Below are 22,795 nucleotides of genomic sequence, written 5' to 3' on the forward strand. Positions count from 1 at the left end.
CAGGTGGATAATAGCATTGTGAAAAGCCGGCATAGCAGGATTTGTTGCTTTCGAGGTCTGTGATGATTTTTCCAGCAGCAGACTTTCTCGATGCTGAAAAATTTTGTTGCGTCCCACATCTATGATTCCTATGGTGGAATTGATTTTTTATTCACACTTTGTACTACGACAACAGAAGAACTGAAATGAACTTACAGTCCCCAGTGTGTCTGTGGCCGTGCAATCAATCTTTTTCATCCTGTGAGGCGCTACAGCGTGTAAATCCTCACACGGTCAAAATGCTAAAAGAAAAACACAGATATAAACCCGGTCAAAAGAGGCAAATCATAACTGCAAGATATTCCTGTAGACATAATACTTACAGTACAGGAATGTAACACCCACATTAAGATTACAGGTGAGTCACATCCAGATTTGTATTTTTTTACAACAGCACACAAACACAAACCAGAGCCAGCAAGTCAGCAGTGGATTAAGCAACAAATACATCTTGAGGCAAGACGTGCACAAACTCACCCACCGGCATAACTAACAGCTGGCAAAAGAAGTTTCACAGAAGTACTGCAGATGTCTGATACTTTAAGCTTACGATATAACACTTGGCCAGAACATTGTAGATATTAGCAGAAATGACAGCCAGGCTTTTTATCTGTCATTGGATCAGGATGTTGGAGAGCAACCTGACCTCAGTACTGCCACAAACAAATACACATTGCCTATTAATTGTTATGTACACAAACTAAAAAACTACAGTAAATAAAGTCACGTGATGTCATGTTTGCTTCACATGTCATATGATCAATATAAAACTCTTATAATGTCTCCGCCTCTGTCAGTCACTTGACATTCGCCACAAAATCAGACTTATTATGAAATTTAAAACTGAAACGAATTATTATAATAATTACAAATCATAAGCTTTCCTTTAAATAACAAAAGTGCAGGTGTAAGTGATGCTTGAGGCTAAGTCTGACTTGTCACAAGGTTTATTCTGTTGTGAAGCGCATGTGCGAGACTAAAGTCACGTGAATGCAATGACGCGGATGACGTACGACGCGGCTTACGTGTTATCTGGTGTGCCCCAGCTGTTTTTTTTTTGTGCGCCCGGGCTTCGTTGACAGTCTGAGGGAGACGCACGGTGTAAATTTGAAAAAAAAAAATCACGAACATGTCTGAGGATAACAAGTCATCTTTGATGATGTTTTTATTACCTTTCTGGACATGGACAGTATACCGTACGTAGATTTTCAATGAAGGGTCAACAAGCTCTCTGACTAAATATAAAACATCTTAAACTGTGTTCCGCAGATAAACGGAGGTCTCATGAGTTTGGAACAACATAAGGGTGAGTCATTATTGACATTATTTTTATTTTTGTGTGAACTATCCGTTAAAAGGCACAATATGTAGGACTTTCACCACTAGAGGTCGATTTTACACAATAACAAATGCGAAGCTTAATGATGTTATGAAGGAGTGTGAACGGCAGATATTGTTTTCAGAGACGTAATAAATGTTTTTATTTACCTGTATGTTTGATCACATATTTTATGCCATCGTAATGAATTAACTGCAAGGCACAACAGCTGTGTGTTTGATGCTGTATAACCTCCACTTCTGCATTTGTCCACTCGAAATTCCATAGTTTCTACAACCGGAAACTGAGGATAGCACGGATATTACTAATCACTAAAAGGGCGACAATTACAAGGGAAACAACAAACAAACCATTATTTAAAGAGGAATTTCTCTGGATTTACAAATCCTTGGGAACTTATGGGATAATGTAAGTACACAACTCCATGAAATATTGAATATTGTGGCTTTAAACATCATTTTTGGTTTTTGGTCCCTTGACCTCTGTCGTCCTTGTTGATTTGCTTACTTGGTACCTATAATGTCTTTTTTGGGCCATTTTTGCCTTTAATTGACAGTGAGTTGAAGAGAGGACAGAAAAATACAGGGAGGAGGGAGGGGTATGGGATCGCCAAATGACCACAAGCCGGGAATCGAACTCGGGTTGCCGAAAGTGCAAAAGCACCACATGTCGTGCTGCCCACTACACCATCGGCTCCGACGAGATTAACCAAAATTATAGTTCATTTTACCATTTATAATATTATGTCATTGTAACTAACGTTACTTACGTGTAAAAATCCGGTAAAAATTTGGGGAATCATGATTATTATAGTTGGGGATACACTTTCCTCTGTAAAAATAAATGCAGAGGGGGCATTGGGGACCAATCCAAGATGGCGGCCGCACTGATATGTCAGCTCCAATGGGCACTGGGCAGCGTCAGTCTATGAGGCGTCTACGTATATGTCTATGTTCCCGGATATACTAGCCAATATAAGAGTTTTTGACTAACCTCCGCCCACAGGAATACGTCAGTCTCCAGCTAAGCTCATACGGCACTGCTAAGCTACGCTGCTGTCGGACTAAATTGGGTACAATAACAACTCAAGATCTTTTTTCTTCACCATAAAAGAGGAATAATTTCACAGACAGATATGACACACTAAAGATTGACGGTTTTGCTAACTAGTTTGTGACTCATTGGGTGTTTTTTAAGCCATAAGCATCCAAAGCCACGCATCCCACACCGCTCTTTAAATCAACCCGACTCTCCAAATCACTTTAAAAAGTCCTCGGATAATTGTGGGATTTTGTGCCATTAGTGTCTCATAATTTAGTTGCGCTGCTACAGGCTGATATTAAATGGAAAATGAACCAGGAGGCAGAAATTTTAATAAAGCATATTAAGCAGTTTGAATGGCATTTTAGGACACGCAGTTGAGCCCCAATGAGATTTTTCTCTGGGGGAAGCTTACTGAGAAGGGCTTCTTGACATCATTGTGCGTCATTCAGAAACATACGGCTGTCCTTGCTGGGCCTTTTATAACTGTCTGTCAGATGAAGAAAAAAATGTGAAGTGGATTCTTTTCATTGAATATAAACACAGACGTTATGGATTGGCCAATGCTTGATTTCTATGCACAAAGGAGAATGCAAGTGATGTTTTCTATACAAACTTACAAAGAGATAAGATTGTTTGGTTTTACTGAATACTTATTGATCATAAAATATAATATCGTATCGTATTGCATATGTAAGGTTTAATTCATTAATAAAATACAATATCATGTGACCTTGGAACACAAAACCAAATAAATAAATAAATAAGCTTTCCATTGATGTACACTGTAAAATGCAGCATGGTTTTATAAGTCAATTCAACCTATTATTTTAAGTTTTCACCTGTGATATAACTTTTAAAATAAAGTTAAAATTGTTTAGAAACTTAATTTGTTAAGTTAAAGTAACATACAAAATGCTGTATTTTTACAGTGTGGTTTGTTAGGATACGACAATATTTGGCCGAGATACAAATATTTGAGAATCTGGAATCTAAGGAATGCTACATAAAAATACAAAATATTGAGAAAATCGCCTTTAAAGTTGTCCAAGTGAAGTCCTATGCAACACATTTTACTAATGATCATTTTTTATATATTTATATGAGGAAATTTAACAAATATCTTAATGAAACATAATCTTTACTTAACATCCTAATGATTTTGGTATAAAAAAGATAATTTTAACTCATGCAATGTATTGTTGGCTATTGCTACAAAAATATATACCCGTGCGACTTAAAGGATTAGTCAATTTCCTTAAAAAAATCCAGATAATTTACTCACCACCATGTCATCCAAAATGTTGATGTCTTTTTTTGTTCAGTTGAGACGAAATTATGTTTTTTGAGGAAAACATTCCAGGATTTTTCTCATTTTAATGGACTTTAATGGACCCCAACACTTAACAGTTTTAATGCAGTTTAAAATTGCAGTTCAAAGGACTCTAAACGATTTCAAACGAGGCATAAGGGTCTTATCTAGCAAAACGATTGCCTTTTTTGGCAAAAGAAATATGCACTTTTGAACCACAACTTCTGGTCTTTCTCCGGTCCTGTGACGCCCCAGCGCGACCTCACGTAATACATCATCACGTTAAAAGGTCACGGAGGACGTATGCGAAACTACGCCCCAGTGTTTACAAGTGTGAAGAAAGAGGACCGTACCGACGTTGTTGTATGTTGAATGATACTAATTAATGTCTTTGTGTCAGTTTATTGTTTAAAATGGTCTCATATATGTAACACGTGACCTTTCCACATTATTACGCAATTACGCGAGGTCGCGCTGGCTGGCTGAGGAAGACAATAAGTTTTGGTTTAAAAGTGCATATTTTTTATTTTTCTTGACAAAAATGACAATCGTTTCACTAGATAAGACCTTTATGCATCATTTGGGATTGTTTAAAGTCCTTTGAAACTGCAATTTTAAACTGCATTAAAACTGTTTAGTGTTGGGGTCCATTAAAGTCCATTAAAATGAGAAAAAATCCTGGAATGTTTTCCTTAAAAAACATAATTTCTTCTCGACTCAACAAAGGAAGACATTAACATTTTGGATGTCATTGATGTAAGTAAATTATCTGAATTTTTTTATAAAATGGACTAATCCTTTAAAGTTTAGTGGTCCAGGGTCACATATACTGTATAATGCAATACCATATAATAGAGAAAACTACAGACTGCAAGTTTTGTTTTATTTAAAAGAAAGAGAAACATTTAAGAACTTGCAAACATTTATCATTGAATTTATTTACATTTTTTGCAGTAAACATAGCTGGGAATTGAAAATTGAATACGCTATTTTAAGACTCACGGAAACACAACATGAGACAGGAGGTTTAATTTCACATCCATGTATTTCTTCTAAAAACAGCCCGGTCCAATCAGTGTATCAGTATTACCCAGACTGCTGAGGAAATAACCTCATCACAGAGAGCAAAACAAAAAGATTGGAAACATCACAGCTTTCACCAGAAGCCAAACTGAGATGTTTACATACGGGACTAGACTGCAATCATACGTCCAGGTGGAATGAGAAGTCATTTTATTTAATACAGTGACCCTAAAGCGTTCTAAACGTCACAAATAAAATGCATTAAACAAAAAACAGGACATTTTCGCTGGATGTTTAACAAAAATTTGCTTTGAAAAGTGTGTTTTGCTATGACAATTTATCTAATGAAATGAAATTTGGACCTTTGTAAGCGTGGAGTACGTGCACAAATAGTTTTCAAGATTATTGTATTATAGGCTACCATTATAAACATAACACACCATTTAACAACAATATAACAACAACTTGAAGTCATGGCAAAGTTGTAAAGACATAAAAGTATAAATCTGACTACATCAAAAGTAAAGACTTTCATAGTATTAGCTTTTTCTACTATGGAAGTCAATGGGTACGGTCAATTGTGATTTGCCATCATTTATCAAAATATCTTTTGAAGAAACAAAATAAACTCATACAGGTTTGTATGATGACATAATTTTAATTTTTGGATGAACTATCCCTTTAACATCATTATTGTCATGTGATGGTCAACTCAGTAGGGGTCGCTGCTGAGCTACAGCATCTGATATTCCCCCAGCCTCAAGCCGTTCATTTAACATAGTGAGTCATACTGTATTACTGTGCTATTTCAGATACATGACTGGAGAGAGAGCAATTCGGCAATGTATAATGATAAAATGAATATTAGAAACAAAATTAAAAAACACTGAAAGATGGTTTGATTGTCATAATCATTCAGTTTTCCACGTTATTAGAAAATAAGCAGTGAGCAGTTCGGTATTACAGTACAAGGCCTTCGCATTATTTCTAAGCTACTGATATGAATCACAATGAACTAATAACATCCATCATTCTGTATAAGATCATTTAAACACTGACAGCTTGGTTATTGCCAAATTCTCACATCTGATAAGAAAAAAACTCATTTTAATTGAGTTATCACTTGATTTTAACACACATGGCAAGCTCATGAGCCTTATTTGGCAGATGCATGTTCTTATCCAAAGTGACTTCAGTGCATTACAAGGTATACATTTTTATAAGTATTGTTTTTTGGGGGATTCAAACCCATGACTTTTTGAGCTATAGGACGGGACACAAATCTGTCCACTAAATGAGTTCATCATTGGGTAATATCTGATAAGGAGTCAGATTGGATCATATCATGGTGTTGTAGCCAGCAGCACAGTTCATACCCGAATCAAAAAGTGATCTCATGGAAAACCATGTGCCACGTGAACTCACGCTCAATAGCTGCTGTGTGCCGAGAATTGACTGAAACAGATGATGTTGCAAGCTGTCTCTCAATGCACATCACCAACCGTTCATCAGCTTTAAAAGCATCCGACAGCATCAAGAGCTGCCAAGACTACATCACAGTCCATTAGTCGAAAATGCAGAAAGGGAATGATTTGGATTGCAGATTGCTTTGTGGATGTTTCAAAAATCTACCAATCACAAGATGCACGATTTCAAATCAAAATCGAATCAAATTGTGATTTACTTTTGAACCTGTTTGCTTGCTGTCAGAAGTACGGTTTCTCATACTAAGGGTTAAGGATTAAAACAAACTCTGCATAAATAATCCTCAAACCAATCAAATCATCTACATTTAAAGGGATAATTCACCCAAAAATAAAAGTTCTGTCATCATCAGCCTTGTGTTATGGGGCATACACACCAAACGCGAGTTCAACGATACAAAGTCAATGCAAATACGCGATCAGACGCGTCCTTGCGCAGAGTGATGTGAATGACGGGAGTTGGGCGGCGCGATTGCCACGAAAACATGTGCTGTTTGCATCAAACGCACCTTCACGTAAGTTGAAAATATGCAACTCAAGTGATAAATTTGCATGATACAAAGTTAAATCCCACGAGCAATGCGATGCTATGCATTTGTTGTGTACGTAGCATTATTCTGAGGCTGTATGAGTTTTTTATTTTGTTAAAATATATAGCACTTTGCAGTTTGGGCGGCCCGCCTAAGCTGGGAAACCCTACCGCCTTAACTAGGTTGTCCAAAAAAAAAAAAAAGAATAGCATGCGCCACACGGCCGAAATGAGATAAAGATGTGGTCCGTCATGTCTGGAGGATAGCCAGTTGATAAAACACGTGTCCTTGAGAACTGTATGTGGACTTATGTTTTGGGGTTATTCAAGCCAGCCTGTTATTGTATTAGTCTATAGTTCTTGCAAATGTAAAGTAAGTTAGCAGGTGATTTTGTTGTTTGAGCAACCTGCTAGCTAGGTTTCACTTGACTGTTGATTAGATATAATTGTTGAGCGCTCTTGCTAACTTTATTTATGTGCATTATTAACATGCTACAGTAGTTACACTCCTTTAAGATAATGTAATTAAGAGTGGGAAATAATCCGTTGATACAATTTTTGCGCCATCTATCCTCGTTCGCCAGAAGTTCTACAACATCTGCATTAGTTTGTGTTTATTAACCCTTTAGTTTCACTTCATCACACAGCTATTCCCGTTAGAGGTAAAAACATTTAGTTCATTAATAATCTAGTATGTGTTCATTTTCTGTCATAGTTTCTTCAAAATTAAGTTTTATTTAAGTGTTTTAAATAAAAATATTTTAATTTTCATCATGACGCGTGCCCCTTTGATTGCCACGCCCCCGGACATGCCCACACACCCAACCCTACCACCTTAACTAACAAATTTTCTGCGGGAAACCATCTCATGCATTAGCTGCATTTCCATTACAGATTTGCACAAAACTTTAGCGATATTTTTCAAATATCAACAAAAAACTATTGTGAAATTACTTGTTTTTATTAACTGATTATATGCGACAGAAACATAGTTTTTCCTCTCGCGATAAGTCATTCCAAACATTATGTCGACTGATGTTGTAGGTTTACTAATATCACATCAACTAGGCATTATTGTTAACCGAAGGAGACGTAAGAGTATTATCCAAACATTAATGCCAAGGAAAGCCCCATATACATAAGCGGAAACGTATATATGTGTTCATTGGAGGTAGGGCTGTGCAAAAAATCGACTGCGATTATCATGCGCGTGTCATCAGTAAAGCCGGTTCCGTGATTAGAAGTAAATCGCCATCAGCTGCTTTCAGATGGAGCAGCATTTATTACACAGACCCGTAGTTCACCGAGAAGCTAGGCAAAATCGCATAGAAAATCGGAATCGATTTTCCTCGATTATGAACCCGATTTTGCCTAGCTTCTCGGTGAACTACGGGTCTGTTTAATAAATGCTGCTCCATCTGAAAGCAGCTGATGGCGATTTAATACTAATCACCGAACCGGCTTTACTGATGACACGCGCATGATAATCGCAGTCGATTTTTTGCACAGCCCTAATTGGAGGTAATAGTACATTATTTTAAATCAAAAGAGATATCCAGACATTATTGGCAAGGAAAGCTACTTGGGAGCAGACCGAGGGGCAACCTTGCGATCTCTCTGATGAAGTCAACACAGAAGTGGTTTAAACTGCAATTCATCAACTGGCCACTAGAGGCTCCAAAAGGGACCCCCATGTTAAAATGCCCAACTTAACAGCAGAAAATTATATGTTTACAGCCTGGTGCAAAATCTGTTTTGGTCTATACAGCTAATTTTGCCATTCATGACAACTGTGAGGGTGGTGAATTTTTTGTACCGCGTCCGTTTAAATTATATTAAGCCTTAAAGTTCTGCATAATTAAGGGCGTGGCCACTTGAGTGACGGGTGAGCTGCCACTGCTGTCACTAGAATCGAGCTAGGCAGGCGTGGTTTTAGCAACAAGCCACCTCGGCTTCACCCACGTCTCAGCTCTTTACCCATTTTTGGTTATCCGCGAGTGATGCGCGTTGACAAGCTGCCAAGATGGCGACGGCAGGCATCGCCTACTTTAAGCTTCAAAAAAGCTCTTCACAAACCTATGGGTGATGTCGCGGACACTACGTCCATATTTTTTACAGTCTATGGAGCAGGCACGTATTGAGGTGTTTCTGAGAGGTTTTAGTACATACTGCATCATCTTCAAATAATAATTATACTTACATAAGGTGACCTGGAAATGCGAATAAACTGTTTCTATTGCCGTGTTTGCCAAATACACATCTTCCGAATAGCCTGAAAAACCACATCACCGGAGCAAATGTGTGTTTCTATTGACCATATTTTTAATTTGCAATGTCAATTTGCGCAATTTGAAGGGTAATGTAAACGCAGCCACTGAAAAATCTGCTTTTGTGACTTCCATAGTAGAAAAAAAATACTATGAAAGTCAATGGGTTCCATCAACAGAATAAATAAGAGTAAATAACAGAATTGTCATTTTTGGGTGAACTGTCCCTTTAAGAATATCACTGGCCTCTTTCACTTGTGCCATTAATAGAGCAAAGTCAACCACCCAGAACACTCAAGCAACAGCGTGTCAGCAGTGTCATGTAAAACTCTAGCTCATAACGTGATTCATTCCCTATTCACTTCTGACATTCTCAAGCTGTTAACTATAAAAAAACATTTGATATGTGCCAGACACTAACATAATGTCCATCACTCATATAGACGTCTGCGTCTGCTCTGGGTTGAAATGCAACAGTTGGTCTCTGCGGGGTGCAGCCTCAGAGCAAAATAAGCTTTCAAAAGTCCTGAAGAATAATCAGCATTTACTTGTCAACGCGTCTCCACAGCCTCAAATTCAATCACACCCAATCAAATCCATTATGACACTGAGAGGTTAATGAGGGTTTTCTCTAACAGCTGTTCCAGGTCATGATGTCTTCTGCTATTTAAATGAACAGTACGTGATAAAGAGATGTCAAAGATCAACATTCAGGTTTAAAATGAATTTTCTCCTTGTAGACACTATAAGTTTTTTTTTTATTTAGTAGGGTCACAATACCACATTTATACTGATACATTTATACCACAACAATAGTATATTTGCAGTATGCTTTACTAAGGATTGGCATCCAAAACCGCTTACTTCCATACTATATAGGAGGCGAAAAGCAGTAGGGGAGGCGAAAAGTAGGGATGCTCCGATCGATCGGCTGCCGATCGTAATCGGCCGATAACGGCACTAAATTTGCCGATCTCATGAGCGGATCTTTCTGTTTTCTTTTGTCATCATAGCGTTCCTGATGCGGCTGCAATTAGAGACCATTTTAGACAGTGCGAGCATTTTGTAACCCGTTGCTCATGTGTGACGTGCAGATTTGGATCTCTCTCTCTCTGCCATTACAGAGATATGCGTATTTATGAGGACGCGCTCTGGTCCTCAGCGCGATGCGTCTTCACATCCCTATCAAACAGCGTATACAACACATATCTATCGCGGACAATTGCATCCTTATGCTGAAAGCTTATTACTTGCATTCGTTTTAAAGTTTTGAAGGTTTAAACTTCCATTTTCCTCACAGCTGCTCTTGTTTGCGGACACCCGCCGCACGCATACACAGCAGCCGGTCATCAGTGCACGTGAAGAGAACGATCTCTCCCACGTCTTAAAGCTACAGTATCCTAATTCATCTCTCAATAAAATTACTCTCTGCTCATCAGTGAAGAACTGTTGTACTTCATACGAATGCGTGTATATTTAATTCATACAGTAAAGACTGTGAAGTGTTTTATTTTAATGACTTTTAACAGACATAAACCTTTTTAAAGTCATATTACATTTCTCTTTGCAAGAAGAAATATTTGTTGTGCTTATTTATTTGATTCTCTATTAAAACAATAATTTACCTAATTTATAGTTAGTTTCATTTCTACAAATGGTGTAAACTCTGCTAGATTATAGATAAAAGATTCCCATTCCACTGCCATTGTGTGATCGGCACTGATCGGCGATCGGCAGATCATGATCTTGGTGATCGGTAATCGGTGATCGGCCCCAAAAATGCTGATCGGAGCATCTCTAGCAAAAAGTATGTCTGAATTCAAAATATTGCAAAAACAGTAGGCAAAAAGTACACAGATGACCTTTACTTCCGGCAAGATCCCGAAGTGTTCATTTAATGGACACTTTACTATCCTGTGTGTCCCTGGGAGAGATGTTATCCAATGAAGAAGACGACAGAGGGGTGTTGTTTTATTTAAAGGGGACAGTGAATGAAAAACCATTTTTACCTTGTCTTTGTTGAATAATGGTAGTCTACCCACATTCACAAACATACAAAAAGTGCTAGACATGCTAAACATCTCAGTCTCATAGAAATTTCTCTTTTAGAAATGTTAGCCAGAAAACGGCCCAATCTGAAAAACTGATGCTTATGACATCACAAGCATCTCACTGCCCCTCCACTTTAAAATAATTGGCTACATTTTTTGAGTGGCAGCAAAGTCAGCCAATCAGTAATGAGATTGCAAGTTAAGCCAGTAGGGGGAGCCAAATAGGTGCAAAACCACTTGTTTAAAATCCCCCACCCTAATAGAGCTATCTGAGAGAGGTTTTTAGGAAGCTTCTAAGGCATTACAGACCCAAACAAAAATTTTTTGTCTACATGTCACATCACAGAACAAGGATAAATACCCCGTTCAATCATTCTATGTCACCTTAAAAATGCCCAAAAGCGGTAACGTGTTTCTATTAAAATGCAAATACATATATTAAACAGCTATCACCATTTCATCGATATTGAGAAGTGTGGCTGATATGAAGCCGATATAACACAAATTAAATAAAATATTATAGCATAATAAACATACCCTGTTTAAAGGTGCAGTGTGTAGATTTTAGCTGCATCTAACGGTGAGATTGTGAATTGCAACCAATGGCTCAGTCTACAGCTCACCCCTCGCTTTCGAAACACATAGGGAAGCTACGGTAGCCGCCATAGGACAAACATTTTGTCGTCTGAGAACATGTAGTGACAAAATGTGCTCTGTAAAGCAGTTTTCTGACTTCCATGTAAGGGGACCGCGGTGTACGTAGTTAAAAATGTCTCATTCTAAGGTAATCAAAACATAACAGATCATTATGTAAAGTCGTTATACACCACTAAAAATAGACATGTATATAATATTATATTTTATTTCTGTCAAGAGATCCTCCTAAAAGTTCCACACTGCACCTTTAAGTATTTGAAAAATATGTACAAGACACATGTAATGTGGATAATATGATACCTCACGATAACCATAAAATACGATTTTTCTGGTGTTGTGTATGCAACGTAACTTCACATTAAAAAGTGAAAAATTTGTGGTCATTTTACTGTTCGTACATCAGAGTAGCTCTTTACTATAAACAAGGGGTCCCCAAACTTTTTCCTACCAAGGGCCAAAAATCAAACCTGACTGAAAGCCGTGGGCCGAAAGTAAATGTTGCTGTGTTATATTAAAATTAAAGTTGCCCTGATTCTCTTAATTTATAATTTTCTAATATTTAAAAACTAAATAAGCAAACATTACTCTGTTTATGCATAACTAATGCAGTTTTATTTTCAAAAGAAATTATTTCGCCAATCATTTTTACATTTCCTTTTGTCTGTGTGCCACTGCCTCGACCTCTCCATTATTGGCCTATAGTACCCGAGTTCGTCAAGTTTTGTGATGCATGCTGTACACCTTCAAATATAAATGTACATTTAAAAAAATATATTCACTTTAATTCCTTGAATTATTTTCAAGTTACCTTTATTTGCACAAATAAAACAAAACTGTTAAATTTTAGATAATGTTTAATTAGCAATATGAACATCTGGTTGTCATTAAGCTTTTTCCTTATCTCACATGGCATGACGGCCCAAATTAAAGGTCATTGCGGGCCAACTTTGGCCCTGGTTTGGGGACCTCTGCTCGGCTAATAGCTAATTCGTATGACAAAAATTAATAATCATCTCCTTTTGATGGATAACCCCTGTATCTACAAAGTCATCATCATGCACTATAATCCATAGAATGGAGCCAGGTTAGTTTTTTTACTGCCCCCCTCAAATCCAAACCTCAACCCCATCGAGCAAATTTGGGGCAAGTTGGAAAATAACCTGCACTTGTACATTCAAAGGAAACCCTTTGGCTTGAGTGGGCATGGAATAACATTATTGATGAAGATCAGATTACTGAGGAAATATATGAAGAGTTTTGTTCCAAAACGCGATAAAAAAAATGAGTTACCTCCAAAATCTGTATTGTATCACGTCAGTATTTAAAAGTAAATTCTTAATTTTACGCAAATTCCAATATCCGCAGTGTTATTCTGTCATCTTTTCTCCCTTTTCCCAAATCGCGATAAACGTCAGTGTTATTTTTCTGCAGAATGCAAAAAATCTGCTCAACCAATCACAGCGCACCATTCCACCCATTGTAAACAACAATGGCAATGCGTTGAATACACACTGTATTCTAGTTTTCCTCATCTACTTTGTACTTCGTGATCAACAAACACACAAAAACAAAATAATACTTTTGATGGCATTGATAAACCTGTGGCGGGGAAGAAACGTATGCCATCAAAATCAAATAATTTATGTGAGTGGCACTTGGGCAAAGGAAAAATGCCGGCTGTTGCTTGTTCTCACACGACAGCATCAAGCTTCTGTCATGCTAACACATTGATCCCAGGGGATCTTATAATAAAACTTTCCATTATTTCACTCAAAGCCAACGAAAATCGAGCAGGACCAAAACATTTTACAGCTGATCGCTGTCAAAAAGGTTCAGCGACGACGTCCCACATTATGAAATGAAATCATGTTTTGGAGGCAAATCTTCAGATCTGTCAGGTGATTTAATAATTTTGGCCACCACAATTTCACGGAAAATCCTGTGAAATACAAAAAAGTGGTAAACAGCGACTATTTCACATAGTAAACAATACACTAATTTTCTGTTCAGAAATGAGCCTTTATTGATCATATCTCTCTCTCTATCTTTCTTTTTTTTGTTGTAGTTTATTTTGTTTATTTGTTGAACGTGTTAAAGTGCAATACAACTGTAGATCATTTAAAGCCAAACACCTTGCGCAAAACACTTTAATATAACCACTGCTGTTACAGTGTGTTGACACAGAAGATTAATTGAGGTCTTGAGGATTAAACACCTTGTAAAAACGCAGGCAAAAAGCCTTTGCAGTTGGAACTGATGGATGATGGGTAAATCTGAAAATAACAAAGAGGCTGAAAGCAGCAACAGGCGTAGCTCCAAAGAGGATTTTCTTCAGTACAATAACAGATCGGTGTGCTGTGATGTGCTTCAAAGACAAATATACTTGGAGAAAATGGTTACAATAAAGGTGGAAAGCTGTGATCTTTTCTCTGATCAGACATTCAGACTTCAGGGACAGCTGTCTTGTATCTTTAGCTGACTTGGTAAAGCATTGCTGGAGCACATATACTGATAAAATGTATACATTGAATGCATTTTAATTCACTTTGGGTGAAAGTGTCAGCAAAATGCATGCAATGTAAATGTAGCTTTCACAAAACAAAGCGTACGCCAATCTTGTAACAAAGTACGCCAATCTCAATACTCAACAGGAATATTAGGAAAAGAAATGCAAGCGTTTCCATTCCTCACAGCACAAACATGCAACTTGTCCTGCAGATGGTACAGGATAATAACAGCTTTGTGAAAGCGTCTGCTCTCTGGATTATAATCAACACATCACTTGCATGTATGGGATGCGCCGCCTGCAATCCAACACAGGATAAGAAACACAAAACCAGTCGTTCAACGACACTAATGACGCAAGACATTGACGACAAAGTTTTAAAACGATAATTACTCTTGACAAGTGCAAAACATAAAACGCCCGAGACATTTATATGAGTCTGCTTTGTTTACATACAGTATAGCTGACATGCATGGGCTTGAATCATAATTAACATCACTGCAGGGCTTGCATGCATTGAAACCATCATCATTATATTCAACACATACCATTTACACAACAACAGCCTATAAGAACAATAACCAATCTGTGCTTTAAGTGCTAACCATAATTTGTAAGAAATGCTTTGCGGTCTTTTTTACATTTGACTCATTCTCGGTTACGCAGGAACATCAAAATGAAACCGACGCCTTTTACAATCAATGCAAAAGGGTGTGGGTGTGAACTGTAAACACATTTTACAACAACATATTGTAAACACATTTTAAATTGTTTATAGAAGTTAGAGCAAATCATAAACAACAGTTAAAATTGATTTATTTGATAAGTTAAAGTGTAGTCAACATTTAAAATAGTAAAGTAAAATGACTTTAACTTAAAAAGACACCAAAATCACTGCTCTGGGTTTCCATATAAAACCTCTTTCTCTTCTGTCTTTACATTTTAATTTTTTCTCTCCAATAGAGTGCCGCAGGGATGACATATTTTTGGCCAACCCAGAAGTTAGCGGGACACCGGTCCCCTTGCCAAAAAGCCCTTTAATTTTTTCCGTAGACTTTTGGATTATCGTACAAAATAAGCTATGTGTTTATCAAAAGTTTGAAACTTACATGTTTTATTTAACAAGATTATCACACAACTTTTATGAATTTTGAAGTCTAAATGTGTTTACTAGTAATAAAAGCTAACCTTATGGGGCGTACACACCAAACGAGAGTTCAACGATTTGCGTTGCAAAGTCAATGCAAAGACGTGATCAGACGCGTCCGCGCACGGGGCGATGCGAATGACGCAAATTGGGCGGCCCGATTGCCGCAAAAACACGCGCTATTCACCTCAAACGTGCCTTTGCGCAAGTTGAAAATATTCAACTCAAGCGAAAAACTTGCATGACACGAAGTTAAATCCCACGAGTAATCTAGAGCGAGCAATGGATGCTACATGTTTGGCGTGTATGTAGCATTAGGCTACAAGCGAACTACATCGCGATCTCTCAACATTAAAGGTGTAGCGGAGGATTTTCTCGAGTTTTAGAAAAGAACCGCCTCCTCCACTTTTTTTAAAAATGCAATTGCGCAACACTCCTGATTGACAACTAGGCAGACCAATAGTCTTGATGATCCACCCGGAAAAATAAAATCCTCCGCAATACCTTTAACATCATCACCACCAAACTTCCAAAAGCTCTTTTAAACTTCATTAAACACGTTTAAAAACACGTTCACTGATAAGGAAATACTCTGTGGATGAATCTTTGTTGGGAATTGGGCCCATGTTGCGTTGTTTTTTAGATAACGTTTAAAGTGCCCGACACTGTCTGTAGTCCCATATAAAAGCTTTAAAAGGGACATTTCACAAGCCTTTTTTAAGATGTCAAATAAATCTTTGGTGTTCCCAGAGTACGTATGTGAAGTTCTAGCTTAAAAAACATCTAGATAATTTATTATAACATGTTAAAATTGCTACTTTTTAGATGTGAGCAAAAATGTGCTGCTTTTGGGTGTGTCCTTTAAAATGCAAATGAGCTGATGTCTGCACTAAATGGCAGTGCTGTGGCTGGATAGTGCAGATTAAGGGGAGGTATTATCCCCTTCTGACATCACAAGGGGAGCCAAATTTCAATTACCTATTTTTTCACATGCTTGCAGAGAATGTTTACCAAAACTAAGTTACTGGGTTGATCTTTATCACATTTTCTAGGTTGACAGAAGCATGGGGACCCAATTATAGCACTTAAATCAGTCAGATTTTTATGATATGTTCCCTTTAAAAAACTCCACATTACTTGAACAGGTATTTCAAGAAGGATCGCCATATCCGTTAGAGTTTAACCGCTCATTAACCTGTCATTGCTCCAGCTTTCCTAACTCTTGACTAACAGCTATTATGCAATTTTTTGTTGATCCGAAATTTCTCAATATTATATAACATGCAAAACAAAAACAAACAAGACTTTTTCTGTTTCTGAAGAGAACATGACTGGTGCTTGCCAACTCCAGGGCATTTAGGTTGTTTGCAAAAGCATCGCTATGTGTACATTCAAAGGTTTGACATTATAGATACGTCACAACATGCAAGTTCATTGACTTGAATGTGTTGTCAAATCAATGAAGTGACGTATTGCACACTACAAGAAACATGTGAAGAATGTAATACCATTGCAACAACTAAATGCAAGAAACTAACACTCGTAAAAATATACCAACATATGCCATTAATGAAAGATTAAAAGACAAGCATTTTAATCAAAGAAGTTTGTAAGCTTTGTAACAATAAAAGATTTAAAATCCAAATTAATACAAACATATTCTGATACTTTGCAGCGCAAAGTAATGCACTGTAAGTCGCTTTGGATAAAAGCATCTGCGAAATGCATAAATGTAAATAAACTTTAAGATGACACTTATGATATTTCAGCCAATGAAATGTCATTCATTCATGTGGAAATAGTGTTTAAATACTACACTGTAAAAAAATGCAGCATGCAACTTGGTTTTGCAAGTCAATTCAACTTACTATTTTAAGTTTTGACCTGTGATAAGTTGACATAATTTATAAAAACAAGTTGAAATTGTTTAACTTTTATTCTCTATATCTTTGAAAATGACACTCTAAAAATGGCTGGGTTATTTTTAATCCATGCTGGGTAAATATTGGACAGAACACAAAGCTGGGTTAAAATTTACCCAATTCTGGGTTGTTTTAACCAAACTGCTAGTTTATTATAACCCATAATTGCATAACAACAACCCAACATTATGTCATGTTTAACCCAGCTTTGGTTTTGTCCAATATTTACCCAGCATACCATAACACAGCCATTTTTTGAGTGCATCTATGTACCGTCCAGAAACCAAAACTGTCATCTGAAAAACCAATCACCAACAAGAACTTTACCCAAAAAAACAATACTTACTCAAGAACCCTACACAGAAAACAATCTTTCGTAATCTAAGATGCAACAACAAAAGAACGTTCATTAGAAAGTAAGAACTGATTGTTTATCTACATGTGAAAACCATTATTATTTACTGTTTTCTACAAAAAACATTCAGTGAAAATATAATCTTGATATCTTATTGCCTGAGTAAGGTCATGTCAAAGATTGAAATCAAACTTTGATACTCCAAATCTCATCATTAGATTATGAGATTTAACCTGGATTTCACAGACATATTGTTCATTATTTGGATTTGTACAGTCAGCGGCCCATCACACTTTAGTTGGAAACCCTGTATGTTTAAGCAGCCAAAATTACACTAAAGCAACAAAGCAACAAGATCCTTTCAACGCTGTCGTCTCAGATGTCAATTCACTCCTGAGACAAAGCAAAGTAAACTCACCTGTCTGTCTTTTACTGATGCTTATTCAACAAGAAGAAACAACCGCTTTCATCTACAAGAGATGGCTGGACGTTATACAAGCGCTGGCCTGCGACTCCAATGGGCGAATCCTGACGTTTTAAAAGTAGCGTGTTTGAAATGATGAGATTGTATATACGTGCACCACAAGCCAATGTGTCGGAAACACACACGCCCCCCCCGACTCTTCCCCACCCACAAACCCTTGTCCAAACCAGCAGATCTGGCTCCAACTTGCTGGAGGAAAAGAGACAGCGTGTGCAGCTCACACAAACAGCGCACGACCTACGATAACATTCACAAGCGGCATTAATCCAACACCACACTAATTCACACAGACTGTTTGTGTAAAAGAAAACAAGCGCCACACCTCTGAGATGGTTAACCGTCAGATCGCATGACTTGTCTGGGAGCATTCAGAGAAACTTTTGTTGTTGTTGTCACAAAAGTAAGAATGGACTGACAATGATCAGAATGTGCTTTGAACACCTGACGCGAGTTGTTGTGGTGACCGTATTTGAATAGTTACTACTTGTACATTCAAAGTTAGGAAAACCGAGGGCAAGGTCCTAGACTTTAGCTATACACTGATGTCTATAATAGCTAGCAAACTTTCATCAAAGACGAAAATAAAATCAAATGGAGGTGAACGCTAAGAATTTAATGCATATGAAACAAATGCTTTTATCCAAAGCAACTTGCATGCATTACAAGGTGTGCATTTTATCAGTGTGTTTCCAAACTCACAACCTTTTGCGCTGCTAATACAAGAACATGGGTTTAGATTTTGGTCTGTCATAGGTTTGGTCCAAAGAGGAGGAGAGAAAAGCATGCAAATACAAATATTCCTATACTAACCACAAAGTTTTCCATATGGAGGACAGCAAAATAAATTATTTAATATAATATTATACATTTTAGCATTTGCATTGGCCAATAAAAAGTATAACTGATCCAAGTAACCATTGCACTAAACATGCAAGAGTACAGCAAATATTCATTTGCCAGTGACCTTTAAGCATGGCTGGTGTTCCTCGTACCCCTGAGTCATAAAGACAAGACAAACAGCAAGTGTCCATAATGAAGGGATTCACCTTACTAAATTCACCAAAATTGGCCAATCTAACGCATATTTCGATGCATTGACCGTTTTTACTAAATCGCATGTAATGGCACCACTAAAAGGAGCTATTCGGCTAGCAAACGTACCCATTATATTGATGCAGATCGGCCTAGTTTAGTAACAGCATGAGTGTGGCCTGTCAGCTTATATCAGCGTTATTTCTTGGCTTAAAGGGACTGCGGTGCTAAACTGTATAATCTGAATGAATAATGGTCCAACAAAGGGATGCAGCAAGGAACTGATCTGTAATTATATATTCACAGCACTCCGATTGTGATCAATGCAAACCGTGATGCAAAACAGCATGCAGTATGTTTGAGCAATGTGAACAGTAACGCTTATATCTCACGTGTGCATCTCGAAGTAAAATACCACGATGGGCAAAGTTATTTCTGAACCATAGAAAGCAAAACAAAACATTTGCCAGAGTTATTATCGTAAATGAAAACTATAAAAAAAACTAAAAATATTAGTGAAAAAAAACCTTTTTTTCGTTAAAAAATACAGTAATTAAACTGCAACTATTATTTGCACCTTCAAAATGAATGAAAATGAAATAAAATTTAGGAAAACAAATCTTTGTTTTCGTATTTTAAATGAACGGCAATGAATGCGGACTGCGGAGTGACTCGTGTTAGCGAATCAATTCCAGATTTGGCAAGGTGTATGTAAACTTTTGACCACCACTGTGTGCGCATTCATTTATCACGATTAGACCTGTAACGATTAATCGTGCAAATGCGTGTTTTCTCAATTAATTAATTTGAATGAATTACGGTGAAATGCCGCCACATCCAACAGCCAGAGGGCGCTCTCGTGCAGAAACTCCATTTGAGAAGTACCATTACAAACGCTATTCTAGGAAATGTCTATAAGAATATTTATATCGCCGTTCTTCAAATTGTTTCAGGTATTTTCATGATATAAAGAATATTTTGAATGATTTTGTTTAACGAGTGTTGCTTTTAAATGCACGTTATAAACGACTCAGACTCATAATGATTTTAGATTGAAAAGGACTTTATACACGCACAAGCTGCGCATGAAACACAGAATCACAGCCTAGCAATTCAGAATCGATTTTAGAGAGGTCTTTTTAATGGAACCTGTGATTTATCGTTACAGCCCTAGCAACGATATTATGCTATAGATTAAACAATATTTAAACTAATTAAACGATTTTTGACAAATAAAAATGTAAAATATATTTATGCACCACTAACCATACAACAACAAAAAAAATAACGGTGCTTCCTCAGAATATGTGTTCGGAGTTCATGTGTGTGGCTTTTCATGTCAAAATATGTGTTTGAAGCGTCATGGGAACCTATGTTCATCGCGTGTCATGTCAAAATACGTGTCTGCTGCTTACACGTCGAAAGGGTTCATGAAAAAAGAGACACTCATGTCTCGCAAGACACTTACTTAACACTAAACTCTTACACATGAGATTAAGCAAGTATCTAGTAAACGCGAGCGTCTCATTTGTTATAAACCCTTACGATGAGTCTGTAGCAGTAATGTATTTTGACATGACGCACGATGCACATAGGTCCACATGACGCATTGGAAGGCATATTGTGACATGACTGACCTTCTCGGAAAAGTCGGCATGAGCGCCACTGAAAACAAATTATTAAACTAAACAAAAATTAATATAAACTATAATAACACTAGTCTAAGCTACTGTAACCTTATGCATTTCATGAAACAAACAAGATGAGATGACGTGACTGCAATCTACAAGGAAGTCATTAAAAACCGCTTGTTGAAATAAAATAAACCCAAGTCGTCATAAACGTGTTTCGGCAAGTTTGGCCCAAAGAAAACAGAGCAAAGGTGTAGCTCACCTCACAATGAGTTGGGAAAGCCGGAAGAAAATGTAATATATGCCATGTACCATCTTTTCCGCAATGACTCTTCAGCTTAAGAAACCAAACACACATTCAATCTGATATCCCTGTGAATTATGGGTGGGGAAGCTCTTTTTAACAGCCAAATGCCTGTAAGATACATGCAACTACAATGTCAATAGCAATTACACGAAACAACTCTGATCTTCATGAAATAAAGCCTGTGGAGAGAAATCGACTCTAATGAGTCATGAATCTGATCTTTATCGAGGTTGTAGTAAATATTTAAAACTGTAGACCTGGGTTGAAAGGATAGGTTACCCAAAACTTTAATGAATTTTTATTACTTATAGCTAAATGGTTAAGCATTGCATAGCAATGCAAAAGGTGTTTTGCATTGCAATGCATAGCAATGCAAAACACACACTGCAAAAAATTATTTTCAAGAAAAAAATTCTTAGTATTTTTGTCTTGTTTTCAGTAAAAATATCTAATAATTCTTAAATTAAGATCCTTTTCTTGATGAGCAAAACGACCCAAGAAAATAAGTCTAGTTTTTAGACCAAAAATATTACATTTAAGTGATTTTGTGCATAAAACAAGCAAAAAAATCTGCCAATGGGTTAAGCAAATTTTTCTTGAATTTTTCTTGAATATAGTGTTTAAACTAAAATGTTCAAGATTTTTTTGCTTTAATACCCCATTGGTAGATTTTTTTGCTTGTTTAATGCACAAAATCACTTAAATTTGATATTTTTGGTCTAAAAACTAGACTTATTTTCTTTTTTTGTTTTGTTGTTTTGCTCATCAAGAAAAAGCATCTTAATTTAAGAATTTTTAGATATTTTTACTGAAAACAAGACAAAAATACTAATATAAAAAAGAATTTTTTTCTTGAAAATATTTTTTTGCAGTGCATATTGATATAAACTAAATGCATGCATCCTGGGATTAAATGAGTGCACTTGATATATTATATGAGCCTATGGAGGATATTTTAGACACTTTTTTAAATCTGTTTGTATTGCTTTGTAAAGGCTATCATTTCAAACACATTATATTATAACAAATACACAAAATAACACTGTTTTTAGCAATGAAATAGGTGCTCTTAAAAAAAAGTATAGACCATTTTGCAAGACGTAAACAACACCAGAAGCACTTCCTGTTAACACTGAACAAAATATTAATATTAGAACAAAATACAACCAACAGAACATTTACAACTGATTAAAAATGTAAAATAGATGTGAACTAAAAAACTTAAAAACAACAGGAAGTGCTTATGGACCATGCTGTTTACATCTTGCAAAATGGTTATTATTAACAAAAGTGATTGCATGTGAAATATGCGCTTACTCATTGATTGCTGGCTTGCTGTCGTGTCCGATATAGATTTTAACCTCGTCATTCTTTAATAATGCATTTGCAAAAAATGCCTTTGCAAAGTCACTGTTGCAGATTCAAAGACAGGTGAGAGAAACAATCCACGCTGAATCTCCGGTGTGCACTGACAGTGGGTGGGGCTTAGCGGTCCTTGACTTTAATTGGGCAGGTAAGGTGCGTGTACGCCATATCGTAATTACCGTATTTAGAAGATGACAGCGTGTAAAAAGCGCGTTCACCTCCTCCTCGTAAAGCTCGTAATTACGGCTTGTGGACTGGGAGTTTTCTGAGGGCTACGACTTTGCGGAAGTACTTCCAGTATGTT

General features: G+C 36.9%; 1 protein-coding gene across 3 annotated transcripts in view; it reads right to left on the bottom strand.

Annotated features, from left to right (window-relative positions):
- The window catches only part of LOC135745133 (3',5'-cyclic-AMP phosphodiesterase 4D), a 218,438-nt gene extending 195,956 nt beyond the window's left edge, over positions 1-22,482 (bottom strand). Inside the window, exons 1-2 of one of the 3 annotated variants that reach the window (XM_065263512.2) lie at positions 22,444-22,482; positions 196-281 (exon numbers count right to left, since the gene is read on the bottom strand). In XM_065263512.2, coding sequence (XP_065119584.1) covers positions 196-237 — 42 coding nt within the window. In that variant the 5' untranslated portion in view covers positions 238-281; positions 22,444-22,482. Of the gene's footprint in view, positions 1-195; positions 282-18,090; positions 18,265-22,443 lie in introns of those variants that run through there. The other 2 variants (XM_065263507.2, XM_065263523.2) reach the window with 2 other exon arrangements.
- Positions 22,483-22,795: the final 313 nt, after the last annotated feature.

The sequence above is a fragment of the Paramisgurnus dabryanus genome, chromosome 10 (assembly GCF_030506205.2).
Source record: "Paramisgurnus dabryanus chromosome 10, PD_genome_1.1, whole genome shotgun sequence".
NCBI lineage: Eukaryota > Metazoa > Chordata > Actinopteri > Cypriniformes > Cobitidae > Paramisgurnus > Paramisgurnus dabryanus.